Source organism: Podarcis tiliguerta (genome assembly GCF_965153285.1).
Source record: "Podarcis tiliguerta genome assembly, chromosome: 10".
In the NCBI taxonomy this organism is placed as follows: Eukaryota; Metazoa; Chordata; class Lepidosauria; order Squamata; family Lacertidae; genus Podarcis; species Podarcis tiliguerta.
The window spans coordinates 49,193,573-49,213,521 of record NC_139543.1 but is presented as its reverse complement, the minus strand read 5'-3'; the positions used below and the strand labels follow the sequence as shown (position 1 = coordinate 49,213,521).

General features: G+C 41.6%; 1 protein-coding gene across 1 annotated transcript in view; it reads left to right on the top strand.

The window, feature by feature from the left end:
• ABTB3 (ankyrin repeat and BTB domain containing 3) overlaps positions 1-19,949 on the top strand; it is a 221,929-nt gene that overhangs the window by 167,350 nt on the left and 34,630 nt on the right. The window contains exons 5-8 of the mRNA XM_083401216.1: positions 9,382-9,547; positions 10,634-10,723; positions 15,395-15,496; positions 19,910-19,947. Coding sequence (XP_083257342.1) covers positions 9,382-9,547; positions 10,634-10,723; positions 15,395-15,496; positions 19,910-19,947 — 396 coding nt within the window. The remainder of the gene's footprint in view (positions 1-9,381; positions 9,548-10,633; positions 10,724-15,394; positions 15,497-19,909; positions 19,948-19,949) is intronic.

Genomic DNA, 19,949 nt, shown 5'->3' with positions numbered 1-19,949 from the left:
GGGTACCTTTACCTTTACCTTTACCTGATTCTCTTCAAAAATAAGTTTGCATTTCACAAATGAATATATGGCTCTCTTTAAAATGAAATTCTACCCACCAGAGAAAACTTCTGTCTGATTACAATCTCTTTTCCTGTCTCCCTAGGCGGGAGCCAAGTGCCAATCTTTCGGCAAGGATCTTTCTCCCTGCCCGCCCTTGCCTTCCACTGTTGCCCAGCACTCTGCCCCTTCCATTAGTAAAAACAAAAATCTTCTCTACGCCTTTTTCATCAGGCAGGAGAGGGGGCCACTGGGGTAAATGGAATGCAAACACTGTGAGACAGGTTACCGTACCTTCATGTTGAGTACCTTCAGTTGCCATTTAGCAAGGATAGGAGAACTTGGGGCTCTCCAGATGGTTGCTAGGTTTTTCTAGGGACTGGTGTGCCACCTGCCGTGGCTTGGTGGGCAGAATCTGGCCTGCTGGTAGTGCTCCCTTTGACCATTGCCAGCTGTGCTTCTGTGGAGGGGATGCTTTCGAGTTTGTCCTGTTACCTCCGGGTTGCAAAGATAGCAGGCAAAGTAGTTTGAGGCTAAAATGCAAGTGGTTCATATGTCTGAATAGTGCTCTAGTCTGAATGAAATTCAGTGGTACCTCAGGTTACAGACACTTCAGGTTACAGACTCCGCTAACCCAGAAATAGTACCTCAGGTTAAGAACTTTGCTTCAGGATGAGAACAGAAATGGTGCTGCGGTGGCGCGGCAGCAGCGGGAGGCCCCATTAGCTAAAGTGGTGCTTCAGGTTAAGAACAGTTTTAGGTTAAGAACCGACCTCCAAAACGAATTAAGTTCTTAAGCCGAGGTACCACTGTACAGTGTCTTGCTACTGGTTTTGGATTTTTCTTAATCAAAGAAGATAAATATTCAGCTGTCGATATCATTGAGAATTAAGTGCTCCTATCTTTTTGCATACAAATGCCATTGTTGTTTGATCAAAGGAAATCTGTTTGATTGCTTTTGCGCTGGAATTTAAATCACAAACAATAAGGAAGAATACATATACTGTAAAACAACAGGGCATAAATAGCTAATCACAATCCCAGGAGAGGTAGATGTTAGCCTGCTGCAGCAAAAACAACAAAGTCTTAGCTTCTTAAAGTCTTAGTCTTGTAGCTTCTTAAAGACTAACAAATGTTGCTCCAATAAATTTTTTAGTCTTCAAGCTGCTGCAAAGGTCTTTATTGTTTAATTATAAATTACTTTCCTAAGTTGAAACGAATTCAGATTCTGCTGTTATCCATGCAATCTGAACAATTTAAGAGGGTGCTGGCATGGGAGCACGTGTTGATAGAAAACTGTCTTTTTCCAAGCAATTTTTTTCACGTGAGAAGCTGTGATGGGTGGCTATGTGCTTTTTCAACCTTTTCCTGGAGCTTGCTCCTTTCCAAAACCTGGAGCTGAACACTGACAACATGGACAGATTCCCACTACATCAGTTAGGGTTTAAGGATCGCTCCTCTATAGCTCACCACAATGAATCACAGGGTAGATGCCCTCATGCGCATTGCTGGGATTTCCGTGACTGACATGTGTTCAGTCAACTAATGGTGGCTGGGAAGGGGGATCCTTTTAGTTTAAACAGTGTGCAGATTTCCTGCAGTTACGTGAGCAATGCACATTTGATTGTTCTGCCAGATGTGCAGGGTGGTCACTAGGGTTGAGCTACATTAGGCACCCACTATATGTACTTCCTGGGGGTGGGGGGAATGGAATACATTTTTCTTTTCACGAGCTTCTCTAGCTGGATGAAAAGGTTGCTGCCTTAGGTGTTCATTGTGCATAATTTTTAACCTAATTCCAGATGATCATGGCGATTATAACAAACTATTTTAGCTGTTTTTTTTAATGATGTGATTGTAAATTGCCTTAAGACATATATGTAAAAGGCGATCCATTAATTAATTGCCTGATACAAAAGAGGACAAGAGTCCTGCACTTTTTAATAGCTGCATCTCTTCTGCACAATAGATAAAAGTGAAGTGTCCTCTCCTCTTTAGCATCTGGTCACCATAAATGTTGCAGCACCTTTTCTCCTCTCCCCCAGGCATTCACAGATATTTAATTCTTGCTGTTCCTGTGCTGTTTTTTGTTTGTTTGATTGTTTTGGCATAATAGATTGTAAAACTGGGTTGCACTGACAGCTTCTAGTTTGATTTGCAAGCTACCCTGGAAACCTTATGGTCAGAATGCAAGATCATCACATTATTCGTATGTTGCCTTTCCATGCTCAAAGTGCCTTACAACAATACAAACCAAAATCAACTGTCACAAGTACAATATCATAATAACAGCAATAATAAAATAAAATGCAGCAGCAGAAAAGGCATATTTCAGTAGCATACAACGTCTAGCATCAGCAAAAATAGTGTTAGAAGCATTTTAAACAAATAATTTGGATAGCGTTTGATTCTTGAGAATCTCAGTTTTCCTCAATGCAAAAAAGGCAGAACATTAGTTTCTGACAGTGTGTTTCCTTAGAACTGCATGGGTTGCATTTCTGATCCACAGTCATATGGCTTTAGCAAAAGACTAGTGTGGCGAAATCTCTGAAAGAGGCTCCCCTGTTCTGAAATACACCTGAATATTCCTTGTGACCAGCACACAACACATGCACACAACTCAGTGCCTCAGGGTTCTGTCTTGGGCCCGGTCTTATTCAACATCTTTATCAACGACTTGGATGATGGACTCAAGGGCATCCTGATCAAATTTGCAGATGACACCAAACTGAACTGGGAGGGGTGGCTAACACCCCAGAGGACAGGATCACACTTCAAAACGACCTTGACAGATTAGAGAACTGGGCCAAAACAAACAAGATGAATTTTAACAGGGAGAAATGTAAAGTATTGCACTTGGGCAAAAAAAATGAGAGGCACAAATACAAGATGGGTGACACCTGGCTTGAGAGCAGTACATGTGAAAAGGATCTAGGAGTCTTGGTTGACCACAAACTTGACATGAACCAACAGTGTGACGCAGCAGCTAAAAAAGCCAATGCAATTCTGGGCTGCATCAATAGGAGTATAGCATCTAGATCAAGGGAAGTTATAGTGCCACTGTATTCTGCTCTGGTCAGACCTCACCTGGAGTACTGTGTCCAGTTCTGGGCACCACAGTTCAAGAAGGACACTGACAAACTGGAACGTGTCCAGAGGAGGGCAACCAAAATGGTCAAAGGCCTGGAAACGATGCCTTATGAGGAACAGCTAAGGGAGCTGGGCATGTTTAGCCTGGAGAAGAGGAGGTTAAGGGGTGATATGATAGCCATGTTCAAATATATAAAAGGATGTCACATAGAGGAGGGAGAAAGGTTGTTTTCTGCTGCTCCAGAGAAGCGGACACGGAGCAATGGATCCAAACTACAAGAAAGAAGATTCCACCTAAACATTAGGAAGAACTTCCTGACAGTAAGAGCTGTTCGACAGTGGAATTTGCTGCCAAGGAGTGTGGTGGAGTCTCTTTCTTTGGAGGTCTTTAAGCAGAGGCTTGACAACCATATGTCAGGAGTGCTCTGATGGTGTTTCCTGCTTGGCAGGGGGTTGGACTCGATGGCCCTTGTGGTCTCTTCCAACTCTATGATTCTATGATTCTATCACTGGATGACTCGCACATAAACCGTCTCGACAGAAAGGATTGTGTAGGAGGTGAGGTGTAATCTGTCTGGGCTGCTTGATCATGGTAGCTGTTTCATATAAGAACGTCATCCATTGATAAAAGTCATAAGCTGATGTGCTAATGGATGATTTCAACATACCCGTAACTTTCTCCCTGACATCACACAACTTCTTGCAACAACAATAAAATATTGCACACCAAAAAAATATGGGGAAAGATGGGAAATGAAGCATATAAATGTTGAGCACAACTCTTGGAACAGACCATAGCTCAGTATGAAATGATGAATATGAAAACGATGCATCACTACATTGGCTACCTCTGAGTAGACTAAGAAACAGCACATGATCTAGTGGTGAGCTTCATGGTTCAGTGTGAATTTAAACTTACAATGTCCATTGCTCTAGTCCGGGTTCAACGCTTGTCTCCCCTATAAACCACTGCCTTTCCAGTTCGATTTTCACAATTTATAAGGTAAGTGGTGGAGCCTCAAACTTATTTATTTTAAAAAATTCAAAGGAAAATGAACACTAGCTGATTATCTACTTCTTCACTTTTACAGGCTACACAGCCACAGAAAACAGTAGAATCAGATACACATGTATGGTAAAGGTGAAGGGGGAAATTTCACAGTTCTTTGATGTCATCTGTCTTTTTTTGCCAAGACAAATGTGTTTCTTGCAAAGGATTGGCATTATCTTTGGACACATAGTTCTAGCATGGATCCAGTCCTGTTTTGTTGGTATGTGTGTGGCACTTCAAAACCTGCAAGCAATCTCTTAGGAACAGATCTGTAAATCTAGACTGCTGCATTTGAGTACCTTAGCTGTATTTGCATTGGTCGACATTCTTAAGGGTCACCTGTACTGAAGTTTCAACTTCAGTTGTAGAAATAGTTCTCCTTTGCGGTACCAACTTCACACGCCAGTGCTTCAACATACAGTCCTACAGGTTAATCTTCCCTAACTGTTTCTTGCAGGCCTTTCAATTTGTTCATCTTTTTGGCTTCTTTATTTCTTGTTGTGCCACATTGGCCTAGTGCAAACACAATGGTCTTAGTCTTAGATTGTGAAAGGTGCAGGTCTGTGTGCTGTTCTTTTGTGTCACTGGAACAAATTGTCTTCTCCCCTTTAGTCACAGAAGAGAGACCTAACCAAGTTCAAATCTTGGTTAGCTTGAATTTTAGATTATGGTGGCCAACCATTCAGGCATGGGGAGAGAATTCACTTCAGGAAAGGAGTCTTGCGGCTCACATTGAGTTGTACCCAAAAGTGGCCTAATAATGTTCCGGTAAGCCTCTCCCTTCCTCCAAACCTGATCTCAGATGACTGAAATAAGTAGGTGATAATCAGGTACCTTGGATTGTGCAAGCAAAACCATTTGCTACTATGAGAATTCAGCATTGGCTACAACCCTCCACATCTAAACTATTGAGCACAGTGAAGGAATTCGTCCCATTCCCATCTGTACTTGCCCTGTATAATAGTATAAATGCACTGCTGCATAATCATAAATTGCTTGCTTTGTACTTTCAAATCCACATTTGCTGGTGAAAGAAGTTCTCAAACTTCGCTTTCCAGAGCAAAATTTGTCCACAGCAAAATTGTTCAATGCTGCTTATATTCAGTGTGGAATGCAGCGGCTGTCAAAATGCTCCTTCAAAGTGATATTGCACTGAATAGTCGTTGTTGTTTTAAACAGTGCAGCTGCTTAGCAATAAAAACAACAGCACAACACTTGGTATATAGAAAGGATACTCCGTGAAGCTCAAATTAAGAAAGGGAGGCATTCCTAATATTCTCAAAATTCCAAATGACTAATTGTGTAACTAGTTGGGGATAGTTATAAATAGCCCAATGATTATCTCAGATCCTGTGGGCCTGATTTACATTTTATCATTCAGAGTGAGTGGCTGATTTGTAACTAGTTGGGGGCAGTTATAAATAATGCTATATAAGCATCATAAGCCCTTTATGCTCTCAGGTTCTGTGGGTTTGATTTGCATTTTCTTTATAGCAGCATAAAGGGCACTAACTGGGCAGGAATTTAATCTGCAATTATTAATTAAGTTATCTGCAACTGAATTTAATGGAATTCTTGGAGGCCTCCTGTAATTATCCTTAGCATGTTTTAATATCAAATCCTCATTCAGAGATGGCAACCCACAGAACTATTTTTAATTATTATTATTTTTGAAATCACAGGTTTTCACATGCACATATTGAACATGCCTAGAGTGTCATTCAAACGATCTGGGCCCCGTCCCCATAAACAAGCGTAGAGGAGGACAGGCAGAGCTTGTGTACCAGATGGGTGAAGAGGAGCTCCTCTTTGCTTATTGGACCAGATTGGGGGAGACCTATAATCCAACACCAGCAACAAACCAGCAATTAAATGATAATGAGGCAGAACACTTCATTGTATGGAATATAATATGATGAATAAATTGCTATACATCAAATAGAGCTTGACTCATAGGCTTGAAAGTGATCTTGGAGATCATCTAGCCTATGCGTAGGAAACCTCAGGTCCTGGGTGAGGCACAAATACGGCCCTTCAGGGATTTCTTTGTGGCCCTCGGGGCTCTCCTTGGCCAAGCCCTCTCCCCAGCCACACACCTCACCAGCTCTGCACTAAAGTGCTCTCTCCTGCTGGAATATGTCTTCGAATTGTGGGGGTGCCTCTTGCTTGCTTTGATGGGCTATGGAAATATGTGTTTGCTTGCATATAGAAACCTCTGTGTTTTGTTTGGGTTCAGTGTAGCCTACTGTACAAAGACAAGAGTCAAAATAATTGTTCTGGCCTCTTTTGCCCTTGGCCCCATCCACCCCTGACATGAGGCCCCTGGAAGCTTCCCCATGAAGAAATGAGGCCCCTGGGCTAAAAAATTAAAATGTTTCCCCATTCTTGAGCTTGTCCCACCTCTGCCCAGTACAGAATGCAGCCACAGCATCGCTAACAAATGGCTAGGATGGCTGGATGAAAAGGGGGATATGGGGTTCCTACACCTTTAATTATTTTGTAGTAGAGATACTAAAGATGTAGGAGCCCATTCCTCTTTCACCTGGACACCATGCAAAGGATGTCCAGCAAAGGAGAGAGCCCACTACCTGCAAAGGCAGTTCTGTTGTACCATCAAACAGCTCTTATGATACACAGATAAATATATCAACAGTTCAAGGATTGGGAGGATGTAGGCATTTACACAATCCGTTACCTGCCACCCAGAGGGAAAGCAATTCCAAAGAGGAACTGCAAGGTCAGTTAAAAGTCCTACCTGGTTTCAGGTAGCTCAGGCTCATCATTTGCACTTCGTTTGGAGCACAGGGGAGAGGACCTACACATACTTACCTTGTTTGAATCCTTATGCGGCAGGCCAGCATATGACCTGAAAAGTGCTGCTTCCCTAATATACAGCAAAATTGTACGGGAATCAGATTTAGGCCACCCAATTGGGCATAGACTCCACCCTGCACCACAGAGAACTAGTAGGCTCCCTACTGACCGCAGCATAGTTAGTGATAGCTCAGCAATGGAAAAACCAGAGTGAAATACCCCATAATATATGGGAAAATAATATATGGGATGCAGCAATGTCTGAGCGCCTCATCAGACACAGGAGGACAGTTAATGGCATTACAAATGGGATACCTTCCAGGAAAGGTGGACCCCTTTCTTTAACTATGTGAATTACCAAAATCAAGACTTTGCTATACCAACCGCTCAGTATTCTCAGCGGAGAGGTTATGTTAAGTAATATGTTTGAATGTTGAATGTGTAAGTGTATGTCTAAAGACCATGAATAAAACAAATACCATTAGATGTACTGCTGGATAATTGTTTAATGGTTTTTGGTTTTGTGTTTGTATTTGTTTAAAAACCAATAAAAATTGTTTTACTTTTATTTTATTTTTTTAAAAAACAGCTCTTTACCTTTAAGAAGTTTCCCTTGATTGATTGATTGATTGATTGATTGTACTCCTAGCTTGTTCTTCACCAAATGATCCCAAGGCACGATGCAAAACATGTCACAAGTACAATTTACATTAAAACCATAAAATAAACTCCCCAAACAACCAATGCCAGGCAAAAATGTTTCTCTATGATCAGGCCTTTGGCTGTTTAAACATTCTATGGCTTTTTAAATGTGCTTGTGGAAGGGAGGTTGTTGGGTTGTTGTTGTTGTTTTTTGTTTTGTTACATACTTGGTGTTCTTATTTTGTATTTTTATGCTGTGAACTGCCCTGTGGACTTTGGGTGTAGGGTGGTATACAAATTTAATTGATTGATTGATTGATTGATTGATAATAAAGCAGCATAGAACAGCAATGCAAGATGTCTAATTAAAGCATTTAGCTAAAATCTGCTTCCCTGAGATTTCTACCCATTGATTCTATTCCTGGTTGCTACCTGAGAGGTGCTAGTAAGAGCTACATGACAGGCAAATATCCAACACGTGCTGATTTTGCCATCACTTCATCTCTGTCCTGGAAACATCTACCTAGTCTTAGGTTCCTTCTTGCTGCATAAACGACAGAGCCCCCATCAGTCTCTGTTTGGCAAACATAGCTAGAAGAATCTGCACATACACCATAAATTTAGAGCCCCCCCCCCCCCCGGAATTCTGGAAAAGCGTGTTCTCCTTCATGGAGAGCATGTGTTGTGGTGGGGGCCGCCAGGACACTCCAAAATTGGGGACGGGCTAATTGATCGTTGGCCACTGATGCGATTGGGGCTTCCCTTGTTGTTGGGAAGAAGTTGCCATTTGTTGATTGACAGCCAGAAATGCTAAAACTCCTTGCACGAGGCTAGGGCTTCCTCTTTTCGCCCGTGCATCGGATTGCCCGTCCCCCCCTCCCTAGAATTAGGGTTGTTCGCTTTGACCTTGCTATGCCTGTCATGGGGTCGTCTGCTCTTGGGGCAGGGGCCTGGTAGGAATTTTGTCCATCTGACTGATTGGCTGGGGCCATTTGGTTTTTGCCTACTGCGTAGCAAATCGTCACAACTTGTAATGTTGCGGTTAGGCATTGGTTTATGGTTTGGTTGGTTGAGGGGCATGGATTGGCTGTGCCTGCCCTTCTAATGCTGCTGCTGCTGCGAGGGATTCCGTTAAAGGAATCGGGGGCTAACTATTGCTTGTCCACCCTGTCAAGGGGGCTCGGGCCATAGCATTGAGCTCCTGGTTGCATTTGGGCTGAGGGCAGGTTCCCTGCTCCATCGCTACCCCCAAGTGTATTCCCCTTTTCTGACTTTCGCATCGTGCGGAATGTCAGTCTGTCCCCCATGGAGGGGGCAGATAGTTGCAACCAATGCCTAAGCAACCACTCACATTTTTGTATTTTAATAAAGTTGTTGCCAAAATTATGCCAAAAACCTTAAACAAAAAATTCTGTGTGATGTGTGAGTTACTGGGGTGGCCCTGGGGACCTCGACACGCAACTGTAATTTACCCCTCACAGAACTGCTGTTCCCAGCACCCTTAGAAAATTCCAGTTCCCATGATTCTTTATTGGAAATCATATGCTTTAAATGCATGGTGTGTATGCAACCGTGGTGAGGTAGGATACATTGCATATAAGTCTTCATTGACAAATTGTCATAAAGGATGTTTGTAGCTATGATGGTCTTTATAGTTCATAGACAAAATGTGGCAGTGGTCAAATGAATGGCGGAAGTCTGCTTTCAGATTATTTCCTAACATAACTGTTTTCTTCAATTTGCAGAATTGACGACTGCTTCTGTGCTTCTCGGAAGCTGGATGCAGTAGCTACGGAAGCCAAATTCAAGCAGGACCTTGGGTTCCGAATGTTGACCTGTGGCCGTACAGATCTGGTCAAACAGGCCATATCTTTGTTGGGGCCTGATGGAATTAACAGCATGAGTGATCAGGTAAAAAGAAAGAAAGAAACTGATTTTTACTGATTTTTTTAAACAATGGGTTGACAATTTGAAATTGTAAAATTGGGGATATATAAATATATATAGAAGATAGATAGATGATAGATAGATGATAGATAGATAGATAGATAGATAGATGATAGATAGATAGATGATAGATAGACTATTGAAGAAAATATGCATGGAATTCTTCTCAAAGAATAACCCACCAGAGTTCCACACACACTTTTCTCTTTCTTACAGTCTGCTTAAACCTTTTTCTGAGATGCAATTTGGAATGTGGACTGTGGAATATGGACTGGGTGTGTACTCCCGTGTGTGGGGTGAAATAACATCTCTCTTCCACATCCACCTATTTTCTCGCCCGTCCTCAAGTTAAGAATGTGGTTGTTTTTTCCCCTGTGACTCATGTGCTGCACATAACTATTCTTTCCTAACTGCATCTGTGTCTAATGCCATTGTGAAAGTTAACACTAATCACAAGGGATATGTGTTGATCAGCTGCAGTGGGCATTTCAGATTAATACAGATTGCAGCCAGGAAGTCTTTGTAGTGAAGGGTCAGTTAATCTAATTTTCCTCCAAACAGGGCAGCATTTCCCTAGAGCTAGCAACTTTCAACAGTGCTGTCTGGCATTTCATTTAAAATTAAGTCACTGTGTATCATGGACAATCGTACAAAAGCATCTACTCCTCCAACCGTTAGCAATATTGGCAGTCAGTATAAAGTGCCCGAGCCTAACGTGTCAAAAAGAAGCTCATTAAATTGCTAGAGGAACATTTTCACAAAAGAAGGGCCCAATATTCTGATTTTTGTACAAGAGAAGTGTAACACAATGGATTCATGACACTGCAGAAGACAATGGAGTTTTAATGTTTATCTTGATGAAGGCAAGGCAGTGTTCTCAAAAACTGAGCAAAGGATTTTTTGCAGGAAATTCTTAAAATTATCCACACTTTTATTGAAAACATCCTACACCATAAGTGGCATGCCTTCTTATGACATCTACGAATCAAGCCTTAAATAAAACCATCCCATTGGAAGCTGATCAATGTATTGACTTTAATGTTCCCACAGGGCATGACTCCACTGATGTACGCTTGTGTGAGGGGTGATGAGGCCATGGTCCAGATGCTCCTGGATGCTGGAGCAGATCTAAATGCAGAGGTGAGACCGTTTTTGTGATTACATGTGTTTAGCTCACATTTTCATGAACATGTCAAATTTATGGAGAGCTGCAGCTATCCGAAATCAAGGATGCGAACCTCTTTGGGTCTTCCCAGAGCAACTTGGTATTGAAATAAAATCTACCTAAGAGGACTTTTTAAAAAAGAAGTTTTCTTTAGTCTCAAATCCAGATGAAATATCATAGGGCTCCCATCCTGAACCATATTCAGGAGCTTCAGAACTCTCATCCATCTGCCACATTTTCTCCTCTGCAACATATGATACATGGATTTGGTGGAGAGGAGAGAAGCAGCACCCTCTGGAGTCAGGGCTCACTGATAGGAGCTGCAGTGGTCAGCTGTCAACACCATCAAAGACCTAGGTCTTTCAGGGTGGTGGTAAATCTGTGTCTGTGCTGTACCACTTCCAATTGTTGTCAGGAATTGCGTAAAATGAGTGTTCTTCCTTTAAAACCAAACCAAAACGAAAAGCCTCCACACAGCAGGCTATGCATCAAAGAGAAGAGTAGCTAGGCTAGCCTTCTACCTAATGTGCTAGTTTCCTAAATTCAGGAAAGCATTTTGTATAGAGGAATATTTGGCTACGTGAGCCCCCACCTGCATTCTGCAGTGGTACAGTCCAGACACAACCGAGCCACTTCAGGAGAAACAGGCCAACAAATGACTTGTTGGTTCAAATCGGAGAGCAGTGTGGAGAAGCAAAATTTACAAGCGACAGAATTTGAGCCATATGAGATCTTTGCCTTTGTAGAGGCAGCTGTTTACATATGGCTTTGCCTCTCCTTGGGAACATGAAATGCTGTGTGGTTGGGATGATGTTGTTAGTTATTCTTACAGCAACTGTGTCAACCTACCTACCCACAATTTAGGGCTTGCCCCATACTTTCTAGGCACAGGTCTGAGCAACTTGATTTTATATGAATTCTGTAAAATGTGGCTGGAGTGCATTTGGTAATCAAGTTTGATTTGGACAGTCTTACAGCGCAATCCTATGCACGTTTGCCTGGAAGGAAGTCTAACTGTATTCATTGGGCCTAACTTCCTGGTAAGTGTGTATAGGATTGCAGCTATTCAGTGCTCTACTATGCATACCTACTTAGAAGTAAGCCCCATTAAGTTAAATTGGTCTTTCTCCCACGTAACTTTGTGTGCACACATAGTTGAGATTAAGGCCAACTGAACTCATTGTGACACACTTTGAGTAGACCTGTACAGGATTGTGCTGCACAGCTACAGACTTACTGTACTGTTAATTAAGGAAAGCTGATTTATTATATTGAATAAATCTGGGATTTTTTTTATTGTGATCATTATCTGACAGTCTCAGTGTGCCAGTTTCATTGAATATATTGTGATAAGACTGTTTGTACAATATTCTTGGTTAAAGACCAACTTCTTTTTCTGTCTACACCAAAAAATTGTAGGTTATCTATCAAACAGACTCTGCCTGTCTGTGATCTAAACTATCAATATAGAAAAATAGTGTGTTTTATATAGCTGTCAAGAATAATAATTTCAGTATATGTTGTCTGAACATACTGGTGTATATTTGGTTCATTATTTATATTCCATTTGAATCGTGGCAGCTATCAAGTTAATTTGTCTAAATTAGCATACAAGTTTATAATATAAGAAAAAATGTGTTAAACAAACCAAGTCAATGTTTCCACAAAGATTGATATAATTATAGCACAGTGACTGAAAAATTGAGATTTGAGGCTGCAGTCTTTATACACCCTTTCTAGGGAGAGTGCCCTGTTGAAAGCGGTGGGACATAATTCTGAGTAGGCATGCAAAAGGATTGCGTTGCAAATGAGTCCTTTTACCATCCTTACCAAAGCAGGTGCATATGAGAGAGAATCTGCATTTTGCAAAGTTGTAAAATGCGTTAAGTCAGTTTGGTTTGTTAGCAAGTGAAATCCACTATTGTCTGGTTACTGTTCACTGAAATATGTGGTTGGTTGTTAACTTCCATTCTCAGGATGTTCTCACCTATGATGCTAAGAGGTCTTCAAGCCTGCAGTGCTTCACTTGAGTATGTTGCCAGAGTGGAATAGACAGGAGAGAGCCATTTACACATAGAATGTATTTTCTTAACACAGTCGGCTTTGCCATTCATAACAGAGGTGCAGGAAATGCACAAAGCAATTTAAAAAGCATCATTTCTGAAACTTGCCTTGGAGTCGATTTGCACAATAAAAAAATGCTTGGCTGTGGGTGAAACAGTTGTCACACGTTAGCAATCACAGACCCTTTTTAGTTATGCACTAATAGAATGCAATCTGCTTACCAGATAGAAACAGCATTAATTGCATGTAAGCAATTAACATGAACATGCTTTCAAATTAAAAACAAAATACAGTATCACCAGTGGGGCCCAAGCAGGATTGGAACTGCAACGTGCTGAGAAGTGTGTGTTTTAACCCTTCAACCTCTGCAGCAGTTCTGATAAAACACGTGTATCCCTCCCAAAGTCCAGGAGGGAAATTTCTGATGAGCTTCTGTCTCCCTACACACTACAGTCCCAATTCTGCTCTCCCTGTAGCAGCTATTTAATTTTTATAAAATGTGCACATTTTTTTTTTAAAAATGTCTTCTGTTGGTTTTCATAGGTGCACACTAACTGTTCTCACACAATTAACCTCAAACTTCATTTGGTCCCAGGTTTCTATTCACACTTTCCAGAGGGGCAGCCATATTACAGCAAAAACAAGCTTATTGTGGCATAAGCTGTTGGGGACCAGAACCAAATTGTGAGATGCAGTAGTCAGACTTCAGCACATGCCTTTCCCCTGATTTTTTTGTTTTATTTTTACCTAGTGCCAAGGAAAAAGAAATGTACTGCTGTTGAAGCTAAGGGATATATATCCCATCTGCTTTCATACAGTCTGAGCATGAGAACTGCAAATATAGAAAGTACATTGCCGAGATTTTGCTGTCCTTTCAATTTCCTTGCTTACCCTCAAACCTCGCAAAGTGGCCTAGCATGGGAGTGCTCAGAGCTGAAATTGAGATTCAGGGACATCCTTTGTTATACACGAAACAAAAGCATGATTGGGTTGGCAACTGCTGTGGCACGCTCAGGAGCAATCAACTGCAACTACTCTCATGAATCCCGAATTCTTGCTGTGTTTGGCCACTTTAGAAGCTATAGATATTGCCATAGGGATATCTATTCCCCTTGTGAAGAGAAAGTGCATCTCCAAAGGGAAAACAGTTCCTTTAAAATGATAGATGGATTTCTTTGCTGTCAAATCATCAGCGGAATAGAAAATAATGCAGGGGTCAATTCAGTGTGTGTGTGTGTGTGTGTGTGTGTGTGTGTGTGTCTGCACCTAATCAAAATCCACTGTAGTCAATTAAAAAAGAACATGGTGTAATTTTAGGGCTGAAAATGGCATTTAAACATTAAATCTAAATGAGTGATTTTTCACACCATCTTCCTTCAGGGATCTGTTTGCTTTCATTTGTTTCACATTTTTTAGAAAACTGACCTCATTTGTACCTTTTGGCTTAATTAATGGAACATAATTATTTTCACATTCACACTTCTCCATATTTTGCAATACAGTTCTCGGTTCAAAAAGTGTACCAAAATGTTAAAAAATTGATATTGTAGGATAAACTAACATTTAGTAATGCACATGAAGATACAAAATGCATAGTTAAATACAAATTTTGGTGTAGATTTTTTTTATTACTAGATATCTCACATATGACTTTGGAAACAGGACAGAAAAGATTTATGGATGAATACAGCGATCTCTTTCTGAGAAGTGCATCAGAAAGGAACCCTAGGAATCTGGAGAGTGTTTGGGGGCATATTTTATGGTGCTTACTAAATTATAGTGGGGTATTTGGGTTTCAACATTGCCTTGTAAACTGAAAGTACTCCATAGGATATACAGTACTCACTGTTCCCCTTCATCTCCTTATTATAGGGGGAGCTGTAATCAAGTTGTCTTTCAGGGACAAGTGTCCACCATTCCTGATCTTCTCATTCAAGAATCTCCATAAAGCTTTCAATGAAGCACATTGTTCTTTGGAATGCAATTTAAAAACCATGGATCTAGATGATAGCTATTAGATCCTCAATCACAGCTCGTAGCTAATAGACTAATAGCAATCAGGTACAATAGAAGTGGCATAGGCTTCAGTTAAAGGCACAGAATAAAGTTAAGGAAGTGTGTTGATTTGCTAAGTAACATTTTGATTAGATAAAAGGGGGATGGGAATGCAGAGGGTTGTATCCAGGGGTGACTTTGCCTTGGTGGAAAGGGGTTCCATTAGCCAAAGTTGGAGAAACTGATTTTTTGCTGACCACCCCACCTTGCCTATTTGCAGCTCTCCACCCTGTATCCTGTTCTGTTACAGAAGGTCCTTAGGAACTGCTTTTAGCAGGGGATGAACTGTAGGGTTCAAGTGGGTAGCAAAACGTGTGAGAAGCAGCACTTTTTCCGCAAAGGCACCGGCACTACTGGATGCAACCCAGAGACAATAATGGTCTAGAGTGCCTTTTGCATGCTTGCTTGCTTTTTCCTCTGTACCAAAGTGTGCCTGGCATTCTGACGAGCTTGTTTTGTTTAGATATAGCCTTTTTCCCTCCCCTCAAGAGCCATTTATGAAAGAAAACTCCTTTATCTGTTTATAGGTTATCAGTACTCCTCATAAATATCCATCCGTCCACCCCGAGACCCGCCATTGGACCGCTCTGACATTTGCTGTGTTGCATGGACATATTCCTGTAGTTCAGGTATTGCTGTATTTCCCTCTGCTCCATCTCATATTTTCTTTCCCATTTGTTAGGTTTTAATTGGTATTCATCCCCATAATTGGCAGCCATTCTCATATTGGTTCCTCCTGCTTCTTCTTTGTTTGCTGTATAGATAGAGATAGAAATAGATTTGATATATATATATATATAATAGCATTATTATATATAGTTATCAGTAGGACTGCAATCCTAAGCACGTTTACTAGGGAGTAACCCCTAGTGGACACAATGGGACGTACTTCCAAGTAAACATCTGTAGGATTGCACTGTAAGCCAATATGAAGCATAAACAGGGCAATTTTAAAATGAAGCTGTACCAGTTGTGTCCTGCCGACTCGTTCTTGGCCATGTGTTTTGTGTTTCTCTGTATTTGTGTTTTTCTGTTTCTTTTTCTAATTTTAGTGAAAGTAAAAACTCTGTTCCTTTTTTCCTAATGTTAGTGAACATAATGTTAATCTGGTTTCTTCTCCCCCGTCCCTGCAGTCCTTTGTTATGTTCCAAAGCTAAAAAGACTGATTCAACTCATAGATAAGAATAATGCTAAATAAAGAAAATGTAGAGCAGTCATTGCCAACCTGGTGCCAACTTGGACTGCAACTCCCATCAGCCTCAGCCAGCACCTGCTATTCCTCTCTCAGAACACCCATCCAATGAATTCTGATAAGTCAACAAACAAAAAGAAGCATTCCTTTGTGCACTGCATAATTAACAGTGGAATGCATGGCCGTGAGATGCTGGTTATTATCACAAGCTTGGATGGAGGATGAATATATCAGTGGTTATAAAGCCTTGACAGCTGAAACTAGAACCTCCACATTAAGGGATGCTATACCTCTGATGGACCAATTGCTGGCCACAAGCATAGTGACTACTTCCATCACGCCCAGCTTATGAGCTTTGCAGGGGCATCTGATGGGTTTATCTCAGCTAACTGTGATCCAGGAAGGCTGTTTTTATGTTTACTGTCTTTAACATGATTTCCCCCATGGCATTATTTTGTGGTGAACGGATGTATCTGCAGCATATCATCTAATGCCCTGTCTGTTTGTGCAGCTGATAGGGATGTCTTCCTATGGGTCCATGACCAATACAGTCAGCCCAATACATTCTTCCAGTGCTATCTGTTGCCACTTTCACAGTTTCCTTGAGTCAGTCATTTAAATCATTTTCATTGTTTCTAGAGAAGTGTGGCATTTTTCAACCACACCACATCACTTTTATCTAAGCAAATTACATACACCAGATTGATCTCTCAGGTGCTTGCCAGTGTGGCTGGGCTGCAATGTAAAAATTGCACACCTTAATCTAGAGCCCTACTAAATTGTTATGCTGCTACTTTTGTTGAATAGAGAATGAGGAGATACCCAGAATGAGGCTTGGAGGGCACACATCTGACCTGTTCTGTCTCTCTCCCCTCCCCCATAGTAACAATATGCATTTCCAATTCTTTCTCACTAGATATACCAGTCGGGATTTATTTAATTTTCCTTGAAAAAGTGACTATGTAATACTTCTGAAGATTTTAATTTGCTGATGCTTATATATTGTACAATTTACAAACATCTTAGTTACTCTGACAGACAGACAAAAATAATTATTTGCATTCAGAAGGTCCCTGGAACCTTCAGTGAAATGGATCATGGAAGGCTGATCTGGGAGAAATAACTGCCTGACAACATTTTGTTTATTTTTGTTTATTCATTATTGCATTAATACCCCAACTTCCCTCCAAGAATATCAAGGTGCCGTATGTGGCTCTCTCCCTTTCACAACAACGCTGGGAGGTAGCTTAGGCTCATCACTAGTGACTGCCCCAAGGTCACACAGTGAACTTCATGGCTAAGTAGGGATTTGAACTTTGGTCTCCTAAGGTCCTAGTCTGATACTCTAACCAATACACTGCACTGGCTTTCTGGAGAATTGCTGCCATTGTGCACAGTACTGGGCTTGATAGATCAATGGTCAAAAGTCAGTAGAAGTTCACATGATTACACTGATCTTAAATCAACTAAGGCTGACCTTTAGGTGAAAGGTTTCCCCAAACCCTTAGCTCTTTTTTTACTGCATCTTTGCCCAACTCCCAGAAACCCATTAAAGTGAGGATGGGAGGTGTTTCCCTCAATCTGATGAGCTTCAGAATGATGTTATGAGATGCTTCCCTTATAACATCTATTTCAGTGAAATTGTTGGGGGTTTTAAGTGCACAAATTAGTCCTGTCCCATTGAGTGCTAGTTCGCATAGCCTTCAGGCATGTACATGACAATTAGGTGCACTGTGCAGGGAATTGTGAATGGTCCACACTTGTTTAAATGACCAGGTATTTCTGCAATGAACTTAAAGACTGAAAAAATATAAGGTGTGCGGGTTCTTTCCATCTGAGCTGAACTTTTTACAAGCCTTAATTTGGGTGTGCCCAAAGAATTTGCTCCATCACTGGCATAGGCTGCCATTTTGTATTGCTTTATTTTATCAACATGTTTTTTAACAACTTTCAAGGTAAAAACTTTCTCAAGGCAAGAAAACGTAATTCACCAAAACATCTGCATAAAACATTCCACTTGAGTGCTACACAAGCTAAAAAATATTGTGTCAGTAACGGTTAAAACTACAATTCATAAAGTGTAGGTTAAATGTCATTAATCAATTAAAAGCAGTCTGAAACATCCAGGTATTTAAAGCTCATTTAAAAACAGGTCCAGGTCACATACTACATTAAACCACAGCTTTGCTGTTCTCCTGCTTCTCCTCTTGCTGAATGGAAGCTATGGTTCAATGCAGACTTTGCCAATTTGGCTCCCTCCATATGTTTTGTACTACGACTCTCGCAGATGAAGCCAGCAGATGCAGACGGAGGCTGATACAGTTGTAGTCCAGAACATCCGGAGAGCACCAGGTTGGTAAGACTGATTTAATGAGATGAGCTACCCAGGAGTGCCCAGGGGACTGCTTCCCTGCAGACTTGGGCAACATGAAACACGTTGCACTTCTCAAATACCCTTTAAGCTTCAGCTCCAGCAGTTTGTCATTCCAATACAAACAACCCATGCCTAAAGCGTATACCACTCTTGACCTACATATGTTGTCTGTAGAACATTTTCCCAAACCCACACCTTTTTTAATGCCTGTAACATATAAACCTGGTTTATTGCATGAAAATCAAATGAAAAGTTATATAGGAAAAAAAGTTCAAGAACCCTCAAGCAGGGCAATTACAACGCTGGCCTCAGATATCCTGTGAGAGCGTAGCAGGCAGGAGGATATTTGAGAGCAAGTAGGTGTCTGGCTGCGGGTGGCGCTGTGGGTTAAACCACAGAGCCTAGGACTTGCCGATCAGAAGGTCGGCGGTTTGAATCCCCGTGACGGGGTGAGCTCCCGTTGTTCGGTCCTGGCTCCTGCCCACCTAGCAGTTCAAAAGCACGTCAAAGTGCAAGTAGATAAATAGGCACCGCTCCAGCGGGAAGGTAAACGGCGTTTCCATGCCCTGCTCTGGTTCGCCAGAAGCGGCTTAGTCATGCTGGCCACATGACCCGGAAGCTGTACACTGGCTCCCTCGGCCAATAAAGCGAGATGAGCGCTGCAACCCCAGAGTCGGTCACGACTGGACCTAATGGTCAGGGGTCCCTTTACCTATACCTTTAGGTGTCTGGCTGAAACCAAATAGCAAGCCAGCTGGTGATGTATCACAGGACAACCCCCCAGAGAAAGCTGGCAGGCCAAATAAACTTTTGAAACAAGGGTGGAGAACCTTTGCCCTCCGGATGCTATTAGACCCAAACTTCCATCATGCATGATCATTGACCATGATGGCTGGGACTGATGGGAGTGAGGAGTCCCACAGCTTGTGGATGATCAAAGGTTCCCCACCCATGTTTTGGAACATTTTGAGGGAGAACAAAGAGCACGTGGCTGTTGTTAGGAAAGATGGCTGCCAGGGCAGTTTAGTGGCTGTAGGATTCAGAGGCCTAGCTTCACTTTTCCAGCACCAGGGTTTTTCCAATGGTGGTGCAATATACTTTTTATAGGGAGTCAAGAGAAAACAAGGAAAGGAGCTTACTGGCACCCAGCAATGAAGCACTAAACAGTTGGGTTAGGTGAGCTTAAATGCATGGAACATGACATCTCATTCCATCCAATGCCTAACTCTTTCCTACTTCTCCGCATTCCTCCCTTTATTGAAGACGAATGAAATACTTTCTGAATAACCAACAACAGAAGTGGGGTGGACAAAAACATCCCTGGGAGGTCAAATTGGCAACCAGTTGTTGTGTAACTTGGCCCTGAATTGGGTGGCCTTTAAGCCAGTTAAACATCCTTCTGCATCAGTGGAGCCTCCCAAATTCTTACTGTCACATTTAAATCATCAGCTTTAAATGGTGAATTTCCTTTTGTAGCTGTTGCTGGATGCAGGAGCCAAAGTAGAAGGTTCTTTGG